The 25,540-nt window shown below is 44.7% G+C and overlaps 1 protein-coding gene across 5 annotated transcripts in view; it reads right to left on the reverse strand.

Moving 5' to 3' along the window:
• Positions 1-20,332: 20,332 nt before the first annotated feature.
• Positions 20,333-25,540, reverse strand: part of PRDM2 (PR/SET domain 2) — a 501,039-nt gene continuing 495,831 nt past the window's right edge. For all 5 annotated transcript variants that reach the window (XM_069240785.1, XM_069240786.1, XM_069240787.1 and 2 more), the window contains one exon: positions 20,333-21,568. In XM_069240785.1, the coding sequence (XP_069096886.1) occupies positions 21,556-21,568 (13 nt within the window). In that variant the 3' untranslated portion in view covers positions 20,333-21,555. The remainder of the gene's footprint in view (positions 21,569-25,540) is intronic.

Here is a 25,540-nt window from a genome sequence, read left to right on the forward strand (position 1 = left end):
GGCAGTGTGAGGTTGGCATGGCACCCTGAGGGGAGTGCCATGTCGACTTAGACTTTTTATCCCCACTAGCACACACAAGCTGGCAAGCAGTGTGCCTGTGTTGAGTGAGGGGTCCCCAGGGTGGCATAAGACATGCTGCAGCCCTTAGAGACCTCCCCTGGCATCAGGGCCCTTGGTACCAGGGGTACCAGTTACAAGGGACTTATCTGGATGCCAGGGTGTGCCAATTGTGGAAACAAAGGTACAGGTTAGGGAAAGAACACTGGTGCTGGGGCCTGATTAGCAGGCCTCAGCACACTTTCAAATCAAAACTTAGCATCAGCAAAGGCAAAAATTCAGGGGCTAACCATGCCAAGGAGGCATTTCCTTACAACCAGGGTCACTGGAATTATGAGGCAAGAGAGGGCCAAATTATGCGGCATAATGCTGCACATTTTGTAATAGTAATACTTCTTTATTTCGGTGTTTTAAAACTTTGTAACACTGTCTTGGCTGAACCTCATTAGTAAAAATGTAACACCCAAATGTAGCAATAAGCAACAGAAAGGTGCTTTGCAAAGGGCCTTTCACTCTGCAGCAACGCTTCACTGCCTTTTTATTAAGCTTCGAACTGTTTGAGCTGGAAACAATTTTTTTGTTAAAATCTGTACAAATGTGGCAGATGATGGATTTAGTGACAAATGTGGCAAATCCATAATCATGAAAAAATCGTCTGGCCACACAATCACATAATTCCAGTAGCTGTGGTTATGGCTGCAATAATTGTGGTCTAAAGGTGTCTACAAAGAGTACACGATGTACAGTGAGTGCCTTCTAAGGGGAGAAATTTATGGCTACATGTGGTTTGATATCAAAGTGTAATGTCCTCTAGGGGCTATTTGTATCATTGCTGAAAGTATATTAAAAAAAAAGTACCCAGACATGTGATGATAATTTTTAAATGGTTAATTGAGAGAATAATGTTGACAGTGATTACTGATTAAAGAATACATGCTTAATTAACACTAAGAAGTGCATTTACACCAGATTATTTTAGACTTGATTTTTCCTAAAATGATTACATTTTAACATGTGGTTTGTTGGACTGGACCTCATATAGGTGGTTGGAGGCAATTACACACTCTCATCAAAAAGTACTTCCATCAGCCTTATATGTATATTTGTAAATTACTGCGTAGTATTGAATAGGTGTGTATAGTAAATTTACTTTTACTTTTCTTTAATAAATAAAATAAATCAGACTGGACAATCATTTACTGTTATTATTGCGTGCCCGTGAATGGGGATTACTTCCCCCACAACACCTCCTGTAAGTAGGCCTTGGACTGCTCTGCTCCGCAATCCTGAGAGTCAAGCACTATAATGGGGCGTTGGGGTCACATTATCCCTCCTCTGGGAACCAATTACTTATGCAAGCCACACAAGTAATAACCTGTTTCCTTACGCTTCCAAGGCTCCAAATCTCACTTACCGTGCTCGCATCCAATCCCACCATGTGACGAATGGGACAAGGTGAGATTTATGCCTGTAAATGACACCTGGACTCTTGCAGGGATGCAGCCTGCAATGACTGGAACCTTGATGCCAGCAGCATCACTGGCCCACAGGGGATATCACCAAAGACTCACAAGGCTGAAGGGCTTTAGAAAGGTAAGCCTTGCGTTGTGCACCACATTGCAGAAAGCTGATTTACTGTCTGGCTTAGTCAAGATAAAGACAGGACAGGCACCATACGTAAATAGATTAAATTATTTAGAATAAGGATGTATCTTTTAAAAAAAAAAACATTTTAAAGTATTTTTTGTGGAAAGGATGTCGGAATTGCTCTTACCACCATTTCAAAGTAGCAGTCACACACAACAACAACACTTACAGATGAGCAGTGATACACTAACGGCAGAACCTACACCACTCATTGTGTAGCGGTTACACACTAGACTCACTCTCAACAGTCACACAATATTAGATGCACTCTCATACCTCCCACTGACTAGTAGTTTCACAATATCAACAGCACCCTCAAACCCTTCTGAGCAGCAATTACACACTAACAGAAGCCCTCTCTCACCTCTCAGTTGGTGAGTGTCACACACTATTGAAGGTACTTTTACACCTCTGACTGGTTAGCAATCAGATGAAACAGGCGGCATTAGATGTGATGTGTTCCTTATCTATTGCAACTTGATTATGGTAAAATGTGTGCCGGACCATATTTTATGCACTTTCAAATTGTATCGTTTGGCAACTTGTGAAGTGATAAGTGTAGTATAGCTTTCTTTCCCCCAGGTAAACTTCTGAGTCTAGTAGATATCTGTAATTGTCCAGATGGGCTTTCTGTCCGAATGCTTCCAGACAGGGCACAATGTAAACAAAAGTAATTGCGGTTTTCGTTAATAGGCAGTTGTAGTGAGACTACATTGTAAAGCAAATTAAGAACCCTCCATCCTCCTGCATGCTGCTGCTTCTTTGCATACATACATACATACACAGACACACACAACATGGCATACCTATAATTATGAGGACCGGTCATTGACTGTAATGAAATATGCATTTACTATTCTAACTCCATACACGCTTTGATAGTAGGGAAGGTTATAAAGCGGCCCGAGGGGAAATATAACTGTACGTTTAGATTTTTGGTGCGCTCGCTCAAAACTACCTAAACACACTACGGGGACCAGTCCTCCTAACGCACCGGTCCCCACAAGGATAGTGTTGGAACTGACAGTGTTTACTCACTCTATGAGGAACAAAGCGATCCTCACAGCGTGGTGTCTCTCTCTCTCTCTCATTAAATTTTGCTGCGGCTTATAGCTTAGTGTATTCACTGATGCCACCAAAAACCTTTCTTTCTTCTCAATGAACTTCAAACTCTGCCCACCCCAAACCCTGGCCACAATCCTTCCTAGCAATGGCCCTAGATCACCTGTCTTTTATAGTTGGGTACACCTCATTTCTTGGTGGAAAATCTAACACTTATGCCCCCTTATACTATTGACTAAGATATGCCCCTGCCCTCCCCTTCTCTTGCCGTACTGTTGTTCGGTAGCATATATATCAACGTCGGTGCCGCCAGAAGTTGGGCTAGGGGCTCACTGCTCATGAGGATTCAGCAGCTGTGCTAATTGATGCAGAAAGGTCAAGTAACAGTGTCGTAGAAAAAGGTTACACACGGTTCCACTTAGTGCTGTGGGTTTCTATCAGGTAAATGGTTCGGTCGTTAACTGAGAACCGAAGCTTTTCGAAGCAAGAGCCCTCACTCACCATCCGGTGACATGCTTCATCATAGGGCCTGATCCTCGTCAGGCCGGCGCTGCAATGCCTGACGGGCCCCGCAAGGGGGCACTTTGCCGGAGATCTTTTGAGATTCAAGAAAAGCCGGTCAAGAACAATGAAGTGAAGGATTGGTAAATAGAAAGATTAAAAATGCCTAGAGGTAACAACTAGTAATTTTAATGTGCTCATGCCTCTGGCAAGATTAAAAACCAAAACACGGGGAGTTAGTGGGATAATGTCCACAAACCCCTTAGAGGTGTAGGTAGGTATAGTAGTAGTTGTAGTGTCTCTTGGAGATAAATAGTATACAAGAGACAGAGCACACAGGATCCCCTGTGTTACTCTATGTAATCGGTCAACATGTTTCTCGCTTATTATAGAAGAATTACCTTATGCGATTCGTCAGGACCTATTAACATACCTAATCCTTTAAATGGTGGAAATTTCCACAAATATGAAAATAAAAAACCCTCCAAAAATTCATGGTAGGGCCACATCGGGGGAGTCCAGGTTACAGAAATCAACTCTGATTTATTGAAGGTACGGTCGATGCCGGTTAACCTATGCCAATTCCACTCACCCCGGTATCCATACTTCTAAGTGACCATGTAACACATGGATTTTGGGATAACCTTTGTTAAATAGATACAAACAATATAAAATGATCTGTGCGTAAGGATTAGGATTACTGCATGACTTTGCAGTCACAGCGAATTTCCAAAGGTACTCGCCAGGAGTACCCTGTCTTCCCTTTATTTGCTATCTACCAAGAACCTCAGAAAGCAAATCTTTTATAGCAATATTGAGTTGATCTGTCATCTTCAATGGATACACTTTTAAATTGTCCTCTTATGTAGATTATATCATCTGTCAAAGACGTTTTAGTGCTATTTGCAGGAGTTTGACATATTTGGAAAAGTATTCCAACACGACCAAACTCAATTATAACAAATTAGGACAATTGCTAGCTAGACCCGACAGCATTAGGGAGGTCTTCTCCCAAACTTTTTGCCTGTCTACCCATACTTTTGCTGATGTTTTTGTTGGCCTTAGTACTCTGAACCACTGAATGTGTGCACTACCCTAAAACATGGTAACATTGGTGCATCCACAATTGCCATATTTAATTTACTTATAAGTCCTTAGTAAAGTGCCCAGGGTCTGTAAATTAAATGTTACTAGCGAGTCTGCAGCACGGATTGTAGCATCCACTTAAGTAGCCTGTTAACCATCTCTCAGGCCTGCTGCGCCATCACCAGGCTGATGGGAAGAAGGCGCTGGCACTTGCACCTGAATACAGTTGTGTCTGTTTCCATACAAAGAGCCGTATATACCCCTGTAGTGTGTCTGCAGCCAGGGAAGGAAAATGAGGACCTGTGTGCACTTTAAAGCCCCTCTTTGAAGTCACACCCACTTCACAGGCACCATTGGTCTAAGAATTGGACTTCTGACTCTCCTAAATCAGTACACTTCTGGACCTGAGGACATTCTGCCAAGGACCGCTGTGCAGCTAAAAGGAGTCCCTCTGCTGGACATTCCTGAACACCTGTTTTGCTGTGCTTGCCTTGCTGCCCTCCTTGCCTGGGAGTGAGAAGGACTGGTCCTGCATCCATACACCCCCAGAACCAGAGTGACTCCAAGGGCTTGTGGCTTGCCTCCTGTTCTGAGGTTTTAGGAACATCAAAGATTTCACTCACCTCTGCTACAACTGCTGGACTCTGTCAACTGGAAGCCCTGCCAAGTGGTGCCCATCCAGTCCTGAGCCCTTGGAAGTGAGTTTCATTTTGCTGATCTAGCAGTATCCCCTCATCGTCACTGTGCCGATCGGACCTGCATTTTGCTACGACGCCGATGCACCGCCGGTGACGACGAGTACATCGCACCACTGATTATGTGGCTCAGGATCGATGCCTGCACATCGCTGTTTACGTGGCTCGATGACTCATGACCTTCATCGCGAAGGGTTTGACGCCGCAACGCTGCTCGAGGCCATCACATCGACAACTGTACGGCCTGACAATGAAAGATCTCTGACTGAGTGGATAGGAACCAACGTACCACCTTCGCATCACCTCCTCTGCTCCCCGCATTGGAGCTTCGACCTCAATGCAACCCTACATAGAAGGTACCCTTTCAGCTGGACAAGGTTGGTTTCTGTAGCCAGCCTGCACTCCATCATGGCTGGCCTGAACTCTTGACTATACCCGCTCTAGCACAGCCAGATAGCCCAGATTGGCACTTTGCCAACTTCTACTTATTGGATTTTTGTTTTGTTGTGGTGTTCTTGTTTTACCCATAAAAATATACTCTATTTTTCTAACTTGGTGTGGAGTCTTAACGGTTACTATTTTAAGTGTTGCACACATACTTGTGACATTGCCTTCTAAGTTAAGTCTAGCTGTTCTGTGCAAAGCTACCAGACGGTGAGTACAGGTTAAGTTATGGTGTATAACTGGCTTGCTCTGACTAGGACTGTGGTCCCTACTTGGACAGGGGGCATAACTCTGCCAACTCGAGACCCAATTTCTAACAACAATGGTTTAGAAGATGCACACATTTTTTAGGAAGCTACCTACTCAGGAGCAAAGATTACAAATAAGGTAGGCCTAGTGGTAAAAATAAACTTTGAATTTCTCTTTAAGGCTGGTGTTACATATGTTCCAAATTGGCACTACCTTACATAGTCAGATTGGGAGTTGTAACTTTGTCAAAATAACCATTCTTCCAAACATTGCTTTTTTGTGCTCCATCCCCCTAGCAGTGCAAGCTACTTTGAAGAAAAGAAAAAAAAGTCAGACAGCAATCAGGATCTCCATCTGGAGTTATAACAGAGCCAGGTGGGCCATATGCTTCAGGAAACCCCTATTAGCTTGAGGCAGATGGGCCTTGCCTGACTTTCAATAATATTTTTGGGCTGCTAGGAAAACATATGTCGATTCCTGCTACATCCTCGGTCTGTAGAGACACACCCACTATTTTTCACGATTAGGAGAGCATCCCTCTTGTAGCCTTTTCTGTATTATGAACCCCAATTACTGAAAAAGAGTGAAATTATAAACTATACACACTGCTTACATGGGGGGCGGGGGGGGGGGGGAGGGGGGTTGTATTCGCTTAGCAATATTTTCAGGGACCAGTTTTGTGGTGTTTTGGACAAAGAAAAGGATAGACACTCCTTATTTTGTGCAAGTATCATTTTTACTAATAGCTTGTGTAATTACCATTGTGTTTCTTTTTTGTGTTGTCAATAAAAAAGTTTTGAAGTGAGAGACATGCAAGGTAGGTTGAATCTTCGAAGTGAAATGTAACTTCAGTCTGTACATGACAGGATTAATCTTTCTAGTATCAGCATATGGAGGAAATAAACTAAGATGAGGTTTCATGTGTAACTGATGGGCTAGAAGGAATTGTGTTTACAATACTTTTGGGAACAAAAAGAGGCAAGGCAGTGCTGTGCTGATCAATTGATTTCTTCGAGGCATTCGCAGCTCTCTGCGAATCAATATTTGTCAGGAGTGGACAGAAAAACACAGATGTATTACATGCATGCACAAAAAGAGAAACATTAGTGGCTGAACATGTGGTTTCATTATTTGTAGATTCAGCTGTTGCCAGGTAACTTGACTGACTACTCCATGTAGCAGTGGTGCAACAATGTAGGTACCGCCTTGAACACTGCTTCACTGAAAGTGCTCAAATGGTTTAGTGTCTATGGCCTATCATTGAGTACAAATAGGGCAAGCTGGTGCGTAAGTGTTTTCTTTTTCCTCGCACCAGAAAGAACAAAGAATAAAATCCATGTCTGATTTAAATTCTTGATGTCCTGCTACAGAAGAATCCCAACACCAGTAACACTTCGTTCTGTAATCCACTAGTGGTAATGTAAAATGACTGTTGCTTGAAATGCAGCTCTTGTTACTGTGGCAATGGAGCTCTTCTGTGAATTTCGTTAGGATCTTTTGGATTCAAAGCAGCTTGGGAATCAGTAATCTTTTGAATAAAAGTACAACAACAATGATGATTTGATGGGGAAAATGTAAAGGTAAGCCACTGTTATGATGTTCTTTAGGATATTGTATGGAGAGGGCATGAGCCAAGATTTCTTTTGATCCTGAAATACATGCAATGATAAAATCATATTATGGCATCAGCATTATAAGCACTGTAGCAATAAAATGTTTTGATGAGCTGTCTGTTCTTATGAAAGGTTCTTGGGATCCCATCAATAGATAATCATCCTCTTGATCTTGTAAAAACACAGCACCCCTTCTCTAGCAGAGGCATCAGTTTCACTGCTTGGACGGATCAGGGTGTCTTGGGCAAAGGCTATGTCTAGTTCATTCATGGAATGGTCTCTCGGCTTGTTCATTCAATTGAAAGCCCTGCTGTAGCTTTTCTTTCTTAATGGTATTTGATATGTGACCGGCCTTGTGAGCAAAATCCTTATTGAGCTGTCAATAAAAGTTCATACAACAGAGAAAACACACTTTTCCTAATAATAGTTGGAAAAGGTCATTCCATTATTCCCGTTAGTTTTCTGGGGTACATGGATACTCTCTAAGCTGACAAATAACCAAGGTATTCAATATTGTCTTCCAAAAACTCGCATTTGTTTGACCTGCAGGAAAAGCAATGTTATCCTAAAGTCAAGATTGTGAGCACATCTTCGTTGCTTTTCAAGGTGTCTTGAATAAATATATCAAGATATGGTATTATGTACGTGTTGAAAATATCTGAGAAAACATTTGGGAGACTGGAGAAGCGCTGCAGAGCCCAAAAGTCACAATACTAGACTCAAAGCGCCCTAAGGGAGTGCTACAGGCAGTTTTTCACTTGGGGCCAGATGTAACAAAGGTTTTTTCCCATTCTGTGTCAATGGGAAAATGTGTTCGTACATATGACCCTTGGTGTCTTGTTAGTACCAGAGGCAATATGCTCCACAAATATCAAGACGGTAGCCCACGGACAAAATCAAGAATTTTCAAAAGTACAGTAATGACCCTGACAAAATTCGAGGGAAATTTAAATGGTTCGTGTGTGGCATCTTATGTAAAGGTTGCATCTTTCAAGCCAAAGTATGGCAATAATAACTGTGTAATTCGTTAAGGACTGCTGGCTACCAGCATCCAGACATCACACAACCAGTCCTACTAAAGATGGCCTTTTTTAATATCTGGCAACATCAAGGAAAACCTGGTTGTGATGATCAGAAAACTAAAAATTATGACCCCTGTACACAGTGAAAGAAACGCCCTAGGTGTGGGGGATCGTTATTGTTTCTTTGGGAGTTTGTTTTTGAAAAATATAGCCCGGCGAATGGCTGTCAAAACTGATAGTGCTTATCCAGCAAATATTTGGTACCTTGAGAGGAACGTCAATTACGGCAGTTCCTCTGAAGATACAGAGATCACTGCTGGGTTGGCAATGATCTCCAAATATGGCAGACCTTTGTTCGTCAGAGTGGAAGACATAACATTTTATGCCACCGTTGTGAACACAGTACATATTGCAACACCATAACCCAGGTGAATAGTCCCTAGATACGAGCCTAGCCACAGACATGATAGTAACACACCCAAAAGAGACAGTGTTCCACTGTTTGACCTGTCCCAGATTTGTTTTGTAACCAATCCACATCAATATACATTCCTGATGAGCCTCAATTAAGAAGGGCTGGCACATCAGTCAAAGGACTAACTTCATATTGTACTTTTAAATGGATCAAAATGTGTTTTAGTGCTGTAAGGTAAGTGGAAGAACAAACAGGACGGAGCAGTCGTACACTTGGGTCTTGGCGTTTCCAGTGGTTTTCTATAATCTAATCAGAGACATTCTCTTGTCCTAAATATGAATATAAACACAAACAATCCATACTTCCTTCATCACTCTTTTTCTGCTTCACTCAGTGGACCTTGGGCCGTAAAAAATTGCATTTGCTGTTCTTGAGTACTACTATTGTACAGCTTTGGCATCATTATTACCCAAATTCTGTACTTCCTCAAGACTTTGTTTTCCATTCTTTAGAGCTAGCATTCTGTGAGTATGGTTACATCAATAGACTGTCAATTAGATAATATAATTTCATCTACAATGTCATCCTTAGGACCTCTTTGGAATAGACACATTTACTGTTTTTCAAACCACATGGTCTCAGCTGTCAAAGGATAAAAATAACAAGGTACTTGCCTTCTGTAACTTTCTTCCTGGTGTATACTTTAACCACAGATTCCTTATCTACAGAATCTTTCTCAGCTTTCCAGCATTGTTGTCAAGTGCCGCTGAGCAGTTCTGTGTTGCCCTCGTTCTGCCCTACAAGCAGTAGAGCAGAGCCGGTTATAAGCGTCACCTCAGAACATCAACATCAGTCTCTTGCTTGACATTTTCAGTGCCCTCAAAGGAAAATACGAACTAATGGAGGTACAAGTGTGCAGATCTCTAGTTTGAAACCTTTTTATTCGATAAAAAGGAGGCCGCTCCACAGAAACGGCTGGTTCGAGATGGTGAAGAACCTGCTATTAAGATAGAACATACACAAAAAAAGCGATACCACAGCTTTTAAAAAAATGCCTTCTCTGATGGCTACACCCAACTGCAGATTCTGCAACTTTAGAATAGATACCAAATCATTATCTCCCAAAAGAGGAGGGTTGGTGGAGTGGACTTAGACCAAAACGTCCTCCTGGACCGAATGGGTAAGTTGCTCTACCCGTCAGACTTGTCAAGCTAGTAGTATTTTGTGAACGTATGCACTGATGCCCACTCTGAGGATAACAGTTGTCAAAAACAGGCAAGGAGCATGCCAATGCAGTGGTAGCAGCCTTGGCTCTGGTGAAATTAACTGTTATTCCTTCTGTAGAGTGCTTCTTGGACAATTTGTGGCAGATTGTAATACAGGACTGCCAACACTGACTAAGTCCTTTTCTGCACTGCCTTGCCTTTCTTTGCCCCAAAGAACCCTGCAAAAAGCTGTCTGTGCAACCAATGGTTTCTGATAAGATTGATGTAAAAGCTTTAGGTGTTTTGGGGTCCAGCCAATGGAGTCCCTACACCTCATTCAAGAGGGTAGGTGGAGTGAAGAACATTAGGAGGGTGATGGATGGGCCAATGTGAAAATGAGTCACAAATTTTGGCAAAAAAGTTGCCCTGGTCTTCAAAATCAATTTATCTGGGACAAATTGAGCCTGGAGCTCACTCTTATGGCAAGCTGGAGTGATCAGGAGGAAAACAGTTTTGAAAGTCAGAAGGCTCAAATATCAGCTGTGTATGGGCTCCAGCAAGGTGCAGATGAGGTAGGTCAGGATCAAATTAAGATTCCACACTGGCAATACAAACTATTTGGAAGGGAACGTGTGACAAACCGTTTGTTATGCTGTATCACAACAGGCGATTTAAAGAAGTACGGTTGCTTCAAAAAAATAATAAAAAAAGACAGGAAAGACAGTCAACTTCTGATGATTTAACTCCATATGTGGAGGTGTAGATTGTGCAGGTTTGGGTGCAGAACCCTGCCTTGCTGCAACAGACGATCCTTCCAAGGAGGTAGCCTGATTGTAGGACAAATGCTCATGGGCCAGAAGTACAAGTAATGCTCTTTCTGGCAGAGACTAACGGCAGACTACTCACCTTTTGAATATTCCCAAGCATCAGACTGTATCTGGAAACTTTTGGGCAGTACCTCTACTGTCTGGTAACTTTTGGCCAGTGCCGGTAGGTGGTACACTGTGGCCCGGAACTGATGTTGTTTCACTCCTAAAACAACATGTGGCATGCATGCGGAAGTAAATTGCTTTTGAGACTGTTCGAGCCCCCGCACGGAGCACCTCAACAGCAAATTGGTTTTGACCAGTGTGCAGATTCCTAGGCTAGCGATCATATTAAAGGGTCGAGGCCAATTCACATAACAAGGAGCATGGGAAAGTTTGTGAGGAATCTGCAGTTAGACAGTCTCTACCAGAAACAGCATTACCGAAGGTAATTAACTTATTCTTTTGACAGACTTCTAACCCCACATTCCCCACCTTTTGAATGGATACTAGAGCAGTACCTCTGTGAATTGGCTTAGATCAAGAAGAGTTGTAAAACCGAGTAGGTGAAATTCGCTGCTCTGCAAGCCTGGCTGTCCAGATAGTAGTGCTTTGTGAAAGTATGGACGATGCCCAGGCAACCACCTGTCAGATGTCCAAGATAGGAACTCTGCACGTGAACGCAGTGTACGCAACTTTGGCCCTGATTTCAAAGGCCCAGTGAAGAACCCTCGTACACATGCACAAGCCCAGGCCATCAGTGCTAAATGCCCCAGAGTCACCTTCAATGAAATCCTGGACAGTTACTGAAAGGTCAGGATCATAGCCTGAATGTCCTGGATTCTCTTTTTTGGGGGAAAGGCAAAAAACCAAACCATGTACAGAATGGATCTGATGGAGGGGAGTGTCTGAGAAGGAATCAGGTGTCACTTTGGGACGTTGATAATGAACTTTAAAGATGACAGTAGGCTCACCATAGTCTGGAGGTTGCTGAACACTGCATCAAGGTAGGGAAAGACTAGGACCCCTGGCCTCAGACGGCACGCTGCTCCCGCCACTATCACTTTCATGAACACCTAAGGGGCACTGGTGAGACCAAAGGGAAGCACAACAAACTGAAAATGCTCCTGTCCCTCGCCAAAATGCAGGTAGTGCTGATAAGCCTGCAGGATGGGTATATGGAAATAGACGTCTGAAGGTCCAACGCAACCATCCAGTCTCTAGGGGTGAGGGCGTCCAAGACCTGGGCCAGTATGAGCATCTTAAGTGTTTCCTTCCAAAGGAAGGTATTAAGATGTTGCAGGTCTAAAGACCTTGGTCCATCTTCGGCATCAGACAGTAGCAGAAATAACCACCCGACCTACTTCTGGTGCAGGCTCACTGTTGATATCCCCTTTGCCCATAAGAGCTATCACTTCCTGCCGTAAGACGGACAGATGGTGCTCCAACAGTTGCTGTGGGGATGGTCGAAACAAAGGTGGAGAGGCAATGAAGGGCAAGGTGTACCCCTTCTGGACAATCTGAAGGACTTGCCTATCTGACCTGATCGTCTGCCAACCTAGCAAGAATGGTCGATCCTGACCAACAGCAAGGCATGCAGACCCTGATCGCAGGGGCTGTAGGTGCTGCAGCACCAAAACTGCGGGGCACCTTGCTGGGGCGAAATTGGATGACCAGTATGGGGTACCTTCTGCAAAAACTGCAAAGGAAACAACAGGGCTGATGTGGCTATTTAGGCAGGGCAGATAAGCCAAGGCAGTATTCTGCAGCTCTGTTCTCCAGCAGATCCAGAGCAGAATCTCCCTTGTTTTTAATCAGGCAAGTGCAGTCAGAGGGCATGTCCATAAGGGGCAATTGACATTGTCTGAAAAACCAGTGAACCACAGCCTGGTGCGACGGAGAATGTCAATGCTGGTGCCAATTATTCTACCAATAGAATGGGTGGTGTCCAAGCCACAATGAATTGCGAACTTGGCCACATCACAACAGTCTGTATTTCAAGGGTTAGCACAGGTCAGAAGTCTTCTGAGACACCTGGGAGGACTTGAGTCACAGAATCCTAAATAGCATGGCATTAGTGTCCCAGGAGGCAGCTGGCATTCACAGATCAGAGGGCCAAGCTGGTGGAAGAAAATGCCCTCTTTCCAAAGGTCTACTTGTTGGGACACCATAGTTGCAGGAGTAGTCAGAAAGGTATTCAGTTTTGTCTGACTTGTAGGCTCCTGCACCACCAAGCTTTCAAGAGAGGGCTGCTGAGACAAAAAAGCATGGTCGTCCAGGGCAGGGAAGTGGCATGCTGCAATCTGGCAACTGACTGAGGGGCCAGAGCAAGGTTTGGCGTTAGGTCCCCAAAAGGGTATCTGTAAGTGCCTCATTAAAGGGCAAGAGGCACTAAGTAGATGTTTGCTCCAGCTGGAACACTTCTGTTACAACATTAGTTTTGACCTCTGCATGACCGTGGTGTAAGAAGCGCTATCCTCAGTGGTAGGACTGGGGACGAGAGGAGTCCCGACTCAGGGAAGATATCAAGGCCATTACTTCTTGAAGGTCAACATACCAATTTTCCTCCTCGTAAGGTCAACCAATTAAATCACCTGCATCATAATCACTGTACGAATCTGTGCCAAATAAGGAATGCAACGTATGTGTCCTTCCATGTGGGGGTGGAAAGTCAAGTGGGGCAGGTGGTGCCTCAAAGGAAACTGAGCATGGCTGTCAGTACAGGTCGTATCAGCGCACACTCTGAGTCAGAGAGCACGATGGGCACCTCATCTTCTGGCATCAATGGAGTTGGCATTGGTGTCAAGGTTCTAGAAACCAGAATGGTTCCCAAGGCAGAGTCAGACCAGGCTGAGGGGTGGATTCGGAAGGTCTAACTGGCACCAAAGTCGAACCCGCCTGTGGTACTCCTGTGCTTTGATGTCCATCAACTTTGAGAGTGAGATCAAGAAGCATGGAGACACCCTTGCGCCTTCCTAGGAGTATGTGAGTGGGAAAGGGCAGAGTCCTGCTCAGATTTTTTGTTTTTTCTTCTTCAACTTACCCAAAAACTTTCAGCGTGACAACAACAAACTCCAGGATGACTCATGCGACTTCTAGATTGGGAACAGGACCGACCCTTCGACTTGGATCATTCTTGATATGGTGTCTTTGGTACTTGGTGACAGTTTCACCTTGCGGTCTCGTGTGGCCTTCAAGTTCATTGCCAGTCAGTCACAGTAGGCCTTAAAGAGCCTTGCCTCGACCTCAGGCACCACAGGCAAATCTGAATAGGATCTGTCACAGACATTTGTCTGCAACAGCCCTTACAGGATTTAAAACTAGGTGTTTAGGGAGGTGATTGCACACTGTAATATTTTGAAAAAAAAGCTGTGTCAAAAAGATGAGAAATAGCTCTGAATCCGCTTGTGGTGGTGCCAAAAGGAAGGAGCTGACTTCAGTGCAAATGAGTGGTGCCTCTATTGGCTGTGCATGTCATTTCTGGAATGGAATGGCATCAGTGTGGAGCAGTACCTTTGCCACCTGCCGGGTACACAGAGGTACCCCTTAACAGGTGAAGAAGTTTGTGGTTAGAAGTCTCTATCAAATGTTCTGGGTATCACACCCTCCTGGCCAAATCCAGAGGCATTTCAATGGCTTAGGCCAAGTCATTTCTTATCTTCTTCAGAACTTGGAACAGGAGAGGCAGAAAGCATACAGGAGCTACCTGTGATCCACTGTAAAGTGAATCTCCTGCAGATAATGTTCTTGGGAACTCCAAAACCCATAAGCTTTTAGCACTGCATGTACAATGGCAAAAAGATTCAGCCAGAGTTCTCAGCAGTGTACCCTGCAACAATGTGTGGGGAAACTGCCATTTCTGATGCAAGTGTGCTGACTGAGCTCATTCACCCTTGCGTTTAAAGATCTTGCCAAGTGATTCATGATCATTAATATTAGGACTATGGACCCCACTCTGCCTGCTTGCTGCAGTACCACATTGCGGTGGTGTTGTCGGTGATAACCTGCATCAGCCTTCTCTTGATGGACTGAAGGAAGGCCTTTAAAGTCATATGAGTGTCCCCACATCCCCAACAGATTGATGTGAAGAAGGATTTCCAATGAAGTTCTTTAATCTTCACCTCTCCCAGATGACCTCCTCAACCCAGCAGTGATGCATCAGTTACTACCATCAGTTCTGGGTGGGGAAAGGGGAAGATGTCTGACACTGGTCATGTTATGCATAGGCACCCACCACTGCAGAACTTTGGCAGTCTCATCCAAAACCTAGATTACACCCAACAGGCTTCCTAGGTGCTAGCCCCACTGCGACGATGCTACTGTAGAGCCTGCATATGTCACCTGTTGAAGTGGACCAGCAGAATGCATGTAGCTAAGAGGCTAAGGAAAACAACTCACAGCAGCTCTCTCTGAGATCCAGGGCAGAGGCTGAAACATCAGGATCATGGTATAAATGTCCTTGACTCATAAAAAAGCGTCTTTACAAGGAGGCTGGTGCGACTTCTGCTCTTGATCGAAAACCCTTCACGTCAGGAGGCTCGCTGTAACCTGGAGGTGTTTTACGACAGACTGCGGTGAGTAAGTCATTGAGGTAGCTGGTAACTGGTAACTACAACCTCTGAAAATGTGCGGTGAGCACAGACATCACGTTTATGGCCATGCGAGGGAAACTGGTAAGGCTAAAGGGAGTAACTGCAAACTTAAAATGCCCCTAACAAACCTTGGACTGCAGAACAAGCACATGAAAGTACGCATCTTGCCGGTCAAAGGCTACCATACACTCACAACCAACAAAACCCAACCATTTTGAATTTATCCTTCATCTGGAAGTAGTTTAGAGGGCAAATATCAAGAGTAGGATTAAGTCCTCCTTCCTTTTTCAGCACAAGGATATAGAGTGAGTACAATTCTGTCCCTATTTCTGCATCAGGAACACTCTCAATGGTTCCTTTGGACAGTAGAGCTCTCACCTCCTGTAGTAAGATGGGTAGGTACTCTGATGTTGGCAGAAGAAAAGACCAGTCAGAAAGACTTTTCACCAAAAAGGTATGATCCAGCAAAAGGCATATCTATAATTAATACCTGCAGATCTCCAGAAAAGCCTGTGGATGACATTCATGCTCTGTGATGGAACACCACAGTTGTGCCCACCGCTCGCCCCAAGCAATCTGTTTTATGCAGACCAGCCTGAATCACATATTTTGGAGCATCGTGACCATCTTGAGTGGTTTGAGCCAAGAAGTCCCTAAATTCTTACAGGACACCTGGCAAAATCTTGCTGGCCATGCACAGAGGGGATGCCTATAATGGCCTTGTAGTCAACTTGCATTGACTGACCTCAAGGTTAGGATGACCAAAGAAAACAAACATTTCTCTAACACCTCAATCCTTTTTGTCTCCCTTTTGTGGGGCGTCATGGGGAACAACTTAGGATTCACCCTCGCTGGTTGAAGCTTGGACCACCAAACTCTGAGGAGTAGGATGCTGTGTAAGAAAATTAGGGTCGTCAGGCGCCGGTCTGTGGCCAGTCTGTTTATTGGGGGGCAAGAACAAGGTTTCGACAAAGAGCTGTAAGACTATGTTTGACCAAGTGCCATAACTGTATCAATTAGGGTTTTGTTGAATGGTAGCAAGAGCTCATAAGACAGTAGACCAGGCTGCAGACCTTAAGTACATTTGTTTTCACTTCAACTGAAGGCAGTTGTAGATCAAGGACCTCAGCAGCATATCTGATGACTATAGCAAAGGAAGCACTCTTTTCCATTGGCCGCATAAAAGGGGAATTCAACACTGTATCAGGGAAAGTATCAAGCCCACTAGCATCCTGCAAATCCATGTATAAACTATCAAAATGTGGGGATGGAGGAGGATGGGGGGCAAGCAGTCCTCAGCTTCACTACTGTCATCTCTAAGTAATGGCATACTCTTGTTAAATGGGAACCGAAAAACTAGTGGAGCAACTGAGGACTGCTCTTTGGTAGAGGGAGTCTTTTGTCTGAATGAGTCTGTATAAGAACCGTATGTGCAGGACTGGAGTCAAACCTTGGGTGTGACTGAGACGGATCCAGATCAGGGTCAGACACTGGGGTCAGGACTGTTAGAGACGCTGGGACTGGCACGGACTACAGAGAGACCACTGCAGGTCTTGGAGCCAAAATGGAAGTCGGCACAGAACCTGGGGTGGGTTCTGGCAGATCAGACAGCACTGAGGACTAATCCACCAGTAGTATCCCAACTGGAGGCCCGTGTGGACCTTTGGGGTGCAAGGCATGCCATAGTCAGCTGCAAGAGGGGCAAAAGCACACATCATGTACTTCTTAAAAGATCTAGACTTGCTGTGCTGTTGCTGATGGTTTTGGGAACTCAGGTGCATCCAGATTAACTGTGGGATCGCTGCTCAAATGAAAGTAGTCACAAGAGTAAGTTGCACCTCATGACTTTTCTTTTAAGATGGAGAGTGGCAAGATATGGTTGAGTTATGCTTCGCCTTCTTGTGCTTTCACTTCGATCTGGCCTTACCAGATGACTTCAACCATGAAAAGGACTTGTTGTAGATTCAGTCTCAAGAGTGGGAATGGGTCAGGGCCCTCAACTCAGAACTAGAGCTACACTTGCCTGGGTTCTTTTGATGTACAGCTTTGCTTTCACGGATTGACTTATCAAATTGATGAAAAAAGGAAAAGAACTACAGATCCGTGCCCGAACGCACAGAAAGAAAGGAACTGCAGTTGACATGCAGGGATGGCGCACACATGCGGATCCACTGTCACTTCTGAGGCGCGACAAGGCCAACGTAGAGAGCTTGGCACCCCCTATCAGGCACAGGAGCACCTATGCAAGAACTTCCGGATCCAGTCTGGCATACGGGATATATTCTAAATGTTAGGAATTTGAAGTTAGAATTATCCTTCAGAATTATCCATAGGTTTTATATGTCAAAACATATACTTTACTGCTGAAAGTAACAGAGATAATTTTGAGCTGAACATTCCCAATCTAGAAATTAAAAATCTTTGGAAATTGTGCCAAAAAACATGCAAGTAGCCTTTCAGACAAGGCTATTCAGAGTATATTAGCGATACGTACAAGCTAAGGCTGCTCCTAAAACGTGGGCAATCATGGGCAAAAAGTTTGGGTCAAAAGACAAAATGGAGCTAAGTAATTACTTTATTACGACTCTATCACCCGAAAACAAAGGAACATGAGGGCCAACAACCAGACTGCTGTAGAGTCTAGAAGCAATGGCCTGCTGGACTGTAGCATTCTCCAAATGTAATTGTTAGGAGTTCTGGTCATTGCTGATGCAGAGTGGTGACACGGAATTCACTGTTTTAGAATGCTGGGATCACTGGCAACTCAACCTTTCAAGAGCAGGACATAGTGGACGATCCATACTTCATCATTTGAAATGACAGGTGTTTTTCTGCATAGGTCGCACAGAGAGGAAAACACTGGAATAATAAAAATAAAAAAATCAGGGAGACAACAAAACAGGAAACTGCGGGGATTACCAGGCAGTAAGTGCGAGAAATTGATGAAAAGGACCACAAATGCAATCGTTGAAGGCTTGGGGAATCCAAACAGAAACAATCCTAGGCCTGCCTTGGGAAAAAAATGAAGGACAAAATTAGTAGGCAAAAGGTAACTAACACACTGAAAAATGACCACACAGCAACACAGGCAATAACGGTACACTTCCTTTTATATTGGGCAAACATAGAAAATAAAACCTCCAGGAAGATGAAAAAGGAAGTGCAGACGTCATCTTACTTCGGGATTCACAAGAGGCTCTACTTAACTCATCTTTCATCTTGGAATTGACCATGTGTAGGAAAGTCATATGATTTGCACACATGATTGCCCAGTAAGAAGGGACTACTTTGCACATTGCCTTTCTGCCTTAGCTCAGTGCTCCTGTGCTCTACTCGAGCGCTGCTGCTCCGCTTGTCATCACAGAGACAGGGCTCACCCTGCGCACCCAAACTGCCAGTGTGAAGAAAAAAGTCATGCCCTGGAACCCCAACAGCCCAATCAGGGACCAGCACCCTGCATGCAGACATAAACCGCAACACAACTTCCTGGATAGCGACACTTTGGAAAGTTGAAAAATGACATGGGGAACATAGCATCACAGAGGTGGGTGCTTGCCCTGTGGCCCACACCCAGTCAAGGCTCGGAGGCGCTGGTGTTCAACTGGGCCCTGCCAATACCTGGGCCATATTCCTAACTCTTGCACTACATATGACGGTGTGCTGTAAAGTAAATAATCAAGATAGGTGTTTAAAGTGTAGCAATGACTGGATCCGACTATCTACTAGGTGACCTCTTATGTCACCATCAGTAAACAATGGATGAAATTGATGGAAAATCGTGTTCTTAATTTGGTGGGGGGTTTCTGTTGTAATTCTACAGTTGATAAGCATTAATCACAATGTAATTTTATGGAGTGAAAAGATGTTCCTCACTACAGGACTCGGAGTTGAAATCACCCACTCATTGTTCTTCCACACGAATACTTTTAAGCAGAAATGTCAATAGTGTCTTAATCTGTGTCAGGCTACACTGAGGCACATACCAATGCTTGAAAGAATAACCCTCAATAGTCAAGAGGAATCTCACTCTGATGAGGAAGTGGGATTGAAAATTGGTAGCACTGATATTCACTATAGTATGACCACAATCTCAAAGTCAACAGATATGTTGTTCAGACCTCTTTAGATACTGCTCGCTGTCATGTGTGAGACCAAAGTCAAGACAATCCAATGTCATAAGGATGTTTCATGTCCAATTTACTATGTTGCCAAAATTGAGCTACTAGATATTGAGCTAACTGATGGAAGTGCTGGCTTTTTAGCTGATGGCCATGTGCAGGGGGAGTACATAAATATTTCTCAATATACGCTACTCTGAGCGCAAAGATTTAAAAGGCTGGTCATCCTGGGTTGAATTTGCCCTGAATATTAATAAATAAACACAGGTGAGCAGTTATGAATTCTCCTGCAAGGGAAGCAGCAAACAACAACACAATCTTAACAGGATTTAAAGAAATATACAAACATAAAACTTGTCTTCCAGTATCTTTCCTCTATGCTAGCTAACTATTTCTACAAAGTCAAAAGCGCATCCTGATGTCTTGTTCTGCAAAGCAGGTTGGATAGGTATTAAATCTGTGTATGAAAACAGCTTATGAAAGGATAAGTCCTTGGATCTTGCCACATAAAATTCCATTGGAGCATCGAGAAAATGTGATACAAGATTACTGGAATGTATGCATTCTACTGATGTACAAAATTTTAAGATTTTAGCTTTCTTTTTTTTAAATAACATTTCTTTTATTGGTTACAATAATATAAAATATATCATGGTAGCCACATTTATGTGGTCATTAAGTGCTTGCAACAGCATAAAATAATTATTTTACAGATCAGACAGGTGCACAATATTTATCATCATGCAGACAAAAAGGTGCATTGCTGAATACCTAAAATGTACCTGTCAATGATGTAATATTTAAAGCAATGAAAACGTAGTTTATGTCAAATTGCAAATTTTAATTTTTCAATCTGAATTTTCATTTAATCAGTTGTCAGCAGAAGAAACAGTAACAGAACTAACAGCAAACTGCAGTACAGAGCCACTCTCCGGATGAACAATCCCCCAAAAGAACATATTGTAAAATGTAAATTACATAATACAATTAAGTGTCCAAAACAATTTAAATAACTTTAAATATTTTTACTTACTACAAATGCTTTGTACAATATTTCAACATAAAAGTCCCCATAAAAGAAATGTAACAACATGGGAATGATAGTGAAAGTTAATGCATTAAAGTGGCACAAATTCAACAAACAAGGTTTAAACTACATTTTAAGAGGTAGATTACTTTAACTGTAAATCCAGAACATATTGGGAAGTGTAAATGAAACAAGGTCATTATCCAACAGCTCAAACTGAAACAGACAAAGAAAAAAAAAATAGTCGTATGGAAACGTTGTTTTGAAACGTTGGCCAAATCTGTTGTATTCAGGTAATCTACAAATGAATTCTAAAATGTAGGACCTCTGATATAATCTTTTCATGTGTCTATTTCAACGTGGGAGTTATCCAACAGCTGGAAGAATAACCTTTGCTATGAAACACAGACCTAATCTCATAAATGGGTCCAGAATCTATTTTTATTTGTATGTAAAAAAATGAGAAAACGGGCTCTATTCGTGCCCAAAACCCATTTAATCGTGCTTCTCACATCTCTAACAATGGGAAATCTTACAAATATGAAGGGAACATACCTGGTTTTGTTTAGCTCTTTGAACAGAACTACTAGAAAAAGACAGCTTGGCAAGATTCAACGTGTGGTAAAAATACTTTAGTTGACTGCAGCAACCATCTTGAAACCCCTGAATTTACAAACTACTTATAAAGTACACAGGAGCCTTGCTTTACGAGAGGAACAGGAAAAGTCTTTTTGTGTGTTATCCTTCAAGGCTGAGCAGAAAGTGAATTGAGCAATCCTTCGACAGCCGCAACTTCTGCTCACGTATGCCTGCTTTCCAGACACAGTCGGTAAGAATCTTCTTCAAGTGCCGAGTATCTGGTAGCAGTAAGGTGACATGTCAGCCAACACCCTGAAGGAATTTATGTCATCAATCGCACTAAGCTGCCTTCTCAAGCTTGGTGCATTTGATTTCTGCTGTCCTAGTGCTTGCTCTAATCTAAGCATGCAGCGGATCTTCCATCTTGCAATTTATGCTTATGGAAAGTTCCTAGAAAATAATAAAACATCAATTAATGAGCAGTCAATTGAATATGACAATCATTTACATATCTTTTTTTGTTTTTACTCAACATGGTTAGTCAACCATGCAAAAAGCCCAAAATCCATTAAGCAGTGCAGGGAGAGTACATTCAGACACCATAAAACCAATATGAAACAATACATCAATTGCAGCAGTCAGAAATAGTCGCGCAACAATGTCACAAATAAAGAGGACATATACCGGAGATACTGAATATGATTAGATCTGGATGATTTATGCAGATAACTCTACCAGTCATCCAAAAGCAGCCAAGGATGTTTGTTCAATTATAGTTGCTGTGTGATCTCCTCAAATCTCACATTCCACCTAACAATTCCACCTTATTAGTGGCCCTTTCTTACAGTAACTAGTGTAGAAATGCAATTCTTCGAGCTTGAAAGCAGTGTTAGTTTTTAAATGTATAGTTTTAGGAGGTGTTGTTTTTCAGTATCAATCAATCAATCAGAGGATTTATAGAGCGCACTACTCACACGTTAGGGTCTCAAGGTGCTGGGGGAGGGGGGGGAAGCTACTGGTCGTATAGCCATGTCTTGAGGCGTTTCCTGAATGTCAAGAGGTCTTGGGTCTGGCAAAGGTGGAGCGCTAGGGAGTTCCAGGCCTTGGCGGCTAGGTGAGAGAAGGATCTTCCTCCAGCGGTGGTGAGACGGATGCAGAGGATAGAGGCGAGGGCGAGGCTGGCGGAGCGAAGGTTGCTGGTGGGGGTGTGGAAGGTGAGTCGGTCGTTGAGCTAGGCTGGACCTGTGTTGTGGAGGGCTTTGTGTGCGTGGATGAGAAGTTTGAAGGTGATCCTCTTTGATACTGGTAGCCAGTGTAGGTCTCTGAGGTGGGGAAAGATGTGGTTGTGGCGTGGGACGTCTAGAATGAGGCGGGCAGATGCGTTCTGGATTCTTTGCAGCTTTGTTTGGAGTTTGGTTGTTATTCGTGCATACAGGGCGTTTCCGTAGTCCAATCGGCTGCTGACCAGGACGTGGGTGACAGTTTTCCTGGTTTCGACGGGAATCCACTACAGAGCATGCGGAGAGTGTTGTAGCAGGAAGAGGAGATGGCACTGACCTGCTGAGTCATGCTGAGTGTGGAGTCCAAGATGAATCCCAGGTTGCGTGTGTGGGTGGTGGGTGAGGGTGCGGATCCTAGGGAGGTGGGCCACCAGGAGTCGTTCCAAGCTGAAGGGTTGGTGCCAAAGATGAGTATTTCTGTCTTGTCAGTGTTTAACTTGAGGTGGCTTGATTCCATCCAGCTGGTGATGGCGTGAAGTCAGTTGTGGAGGTTGTTCTTTGCAGTTTTAGTGTCTTTCGTGAGGGAGAGGATGAGCGGAGTGTCGTCTGCGTAGGAAACTATGTTGATGTGGTGGGTTCGGGCGATGTTGGCAAAGGGGCCATGTAAACGTCGAAGAGTGTGGGGCTGAGCGAAAATCTTTGGGGGACGCCACAGATGATTCTGGAGGCTTCTGACAAGAATGGTGGGAGGCGGACTCTCTGGGTTCAGCCCGTGAGAAATGACGAGATCCAGTGGAGTGCCTTGTTGCGGATTCCAGCGCTGTGGAGGCGTGTGCGGAGTGTGTGATCACATGCCGTGTCGAAAGCTGCGGAGAGGTCCAGGAGGATGAGTGCTGCTGTTTCTCCTTCGTCGAGCATGGTCCTGATGTCGTCTGTGGCAGCAATGAGTGCAGTCTCGGTGCTGTGGTTTTTGCGGAATCCGGATTGGGAGGTGTCGAGTACCTTGCTGTCTTCCAGGAATCGGGATAGTTGGGTGTTCACGATTTTTTCGATGACCTTGGCTGGGAAGGGGAGGAGGGAGATTGCCGGTAGTTCTTGGGGTCGTCTGGGTCTGCCTTTGTTTTTTTCAGCAGGGCGTTGATTTCTGCGTGCTTCCATCTCTCTGGGAAGGTTGCTGACTCGAAGGAACTGTTGATGGTGTTGCAGAGTTGGGGAGCGATGATGATGTTTGCTTTACTGATGATATGGTGTGGGCAGGGGTCCAATGGTGATCCGGAGTGGATGGAGGCCATGGTGTTGGTGGTGTCTTCTATGTTGATGGGGGTCCAGGTGTGGAGGAAGTGGGTATTGCTTGGAGCGTTGGGATCGTGGGTGTTTGTAGTCACCTGGTGGGTCTGGGGCTTGAAGCTGTTGTGGATTTCTTCTATCTTTCGAAGGAAGTGGGTTGAGAGTGAGTTGCAGAACTCCTGTGATGGCAGGGGTTCGTTTGAGCAGGTCCTGGGAGTGGAGAGCTCTTTGATGATGCCGAAGAGCTCTTTACTGTTGTGAGCGTTGGTGTCAATGCGGTTTTTGAAGTGGGTCCTTTTGGTGGTGCGGATCAGATGGTGATGATTGCGTAGGGCATCCTTGAAAGCAATGTGGTTGGAGTTGGTAGGATCAAGGTGCCAGGTTTTTTCCATTCTGAGACATAGCCGTTTGGATTCCTGTAGGTCTGGGGTGAACCAGCTGGCCTTGATTCTGTGGCGGGTGTTTGAGGTTTTTTGGAGCATTGCGAGGGTGTTGGCCCAGTCTTCTATCCAGCGATGCAGGTTGGTGGTGGCTGTGTTGGGTTCCAGGGGCGTGGGGCCAGGGTGAGAGTGGAAATCAGTTGATCCGTTGATATGTTGCTCCAGTTGCGTCTGGGGGGTTGTGTGTGGGGGTGGTGAGTGACTGGTTTCTGGTAGAAGTGGATGCAGTGGTGGTCTGTCCAGCTGAGTTCAGTGGTGTGGCTGAAGGAGACGTGGTTGCTGGCTGAGAAGATGGGATCGAGTGTGTGGCCTGCGGAGTGGGTGGGTGAAGTGACGAGTTGCTTGAGGCCGAGGTTGTTGATTAGGTTGGTAGTGTTGCTATCGTTGTTATTTTCTAGGTGGAAGTTCAGGTTGCCTAGGAGGATGTAGTCCGTTGAGGCGAGGGCTTGGGAGCTGATGGTGTTGGCGATGTCGGCGCAGAACTGCGGTCTAGGGCCAGGGGGTCTGTAGACCAGTGTTCCTCCGAGTGTGTTGTTGGCGTTGATGTGAATTTTGAAGTGAAGGTGCTCGGTGGATTTGATGGTGTCGTGGGAGTTGGTGGAGACTCTTATGGTGTTTTTGTGGACTATGGCGAATTCCTCCTCCTGGTCTGTTGCTGCGGTCTCTTCTGGTGATCTTGTAGTTTTCTGGCATGGCTACGGCTGGTTCCGAGGCCGAGTTCATCCAGGTTTCAGTGAGGAATGCGACGTCGGGTGAGTATGTGGTCAGTAGGTCCCAGAGTTGAATTGCATGTTTGTGGACAAGCGGGTGTTAAGCAGGATGCATCTTAGGCGGCTGTCTGTTGTTTTGATTTGGAGGTTAGGCTGCAGGTGAAGTTGCAGGCTTTGCAGGAGAAGGGTCCTTTGGTGCGCATCAGTGTGGACTGGAAGCAGATAGAGGAGTGTCCTGGATTGAGGGCGTGGAGTTCTTCTGCAGTATAATGGTGATTGGTGGCGCGGGGGCGTGTTGGCCTGGGGGGCTGGCGCTGGGAGCGATCTTGGCACGGACGGGCACCGACAGGCTAGCATTTGGCACGCCAGCGGTGCGTTCGGCATAAGTGGGGAGGTGGGAGGGAGTGGCAGTTGGGAGGAGGGGGGGCTTGACCAATGGAAGGGCGGGGAGTGGGGCAGCAGGGCTCAGAGGCGGGAAACCACAGGGGAAGGAAAGAAATGGAACGAAGACTCGAGGTGGAGGGGGGGGCGGGCCGCAGGGACGCAGCGACGACGAGGATCCAAAATACACAGTAAAAAATAGAAAATAAGGATTCCAAATCAAGAAGGCAGCTGGCAGTAGCGGAGTTGAGAAGGAAGCGACCTACCTGCTAGAAGCAGGGTCAAAGGTTGATACCTTCACCGCGCTGCAGCCGGCATTAGAGGGGAGGTGGGAGGGAGTGGCAGCTGGGAGGAGGGGTGGCTTGACCAATGGAAGTACACGGG

The sequence above is a fragment of the Pleurodeles waltl genome, chromosome 6, assembly GCF_031143425.1.
Source record: "Pleurodeles waltl isolate 20211129_DDA chromosome 6, aPleWal1.hap1.20221129, whole genome shotgun sequence".
Taxonomy (NCBI): Eukaryota; Metazoa; Chordata; class Amphibia; order Caudata; family Salamandridae; genus Pleurodeles; species Pleurodeles waltl.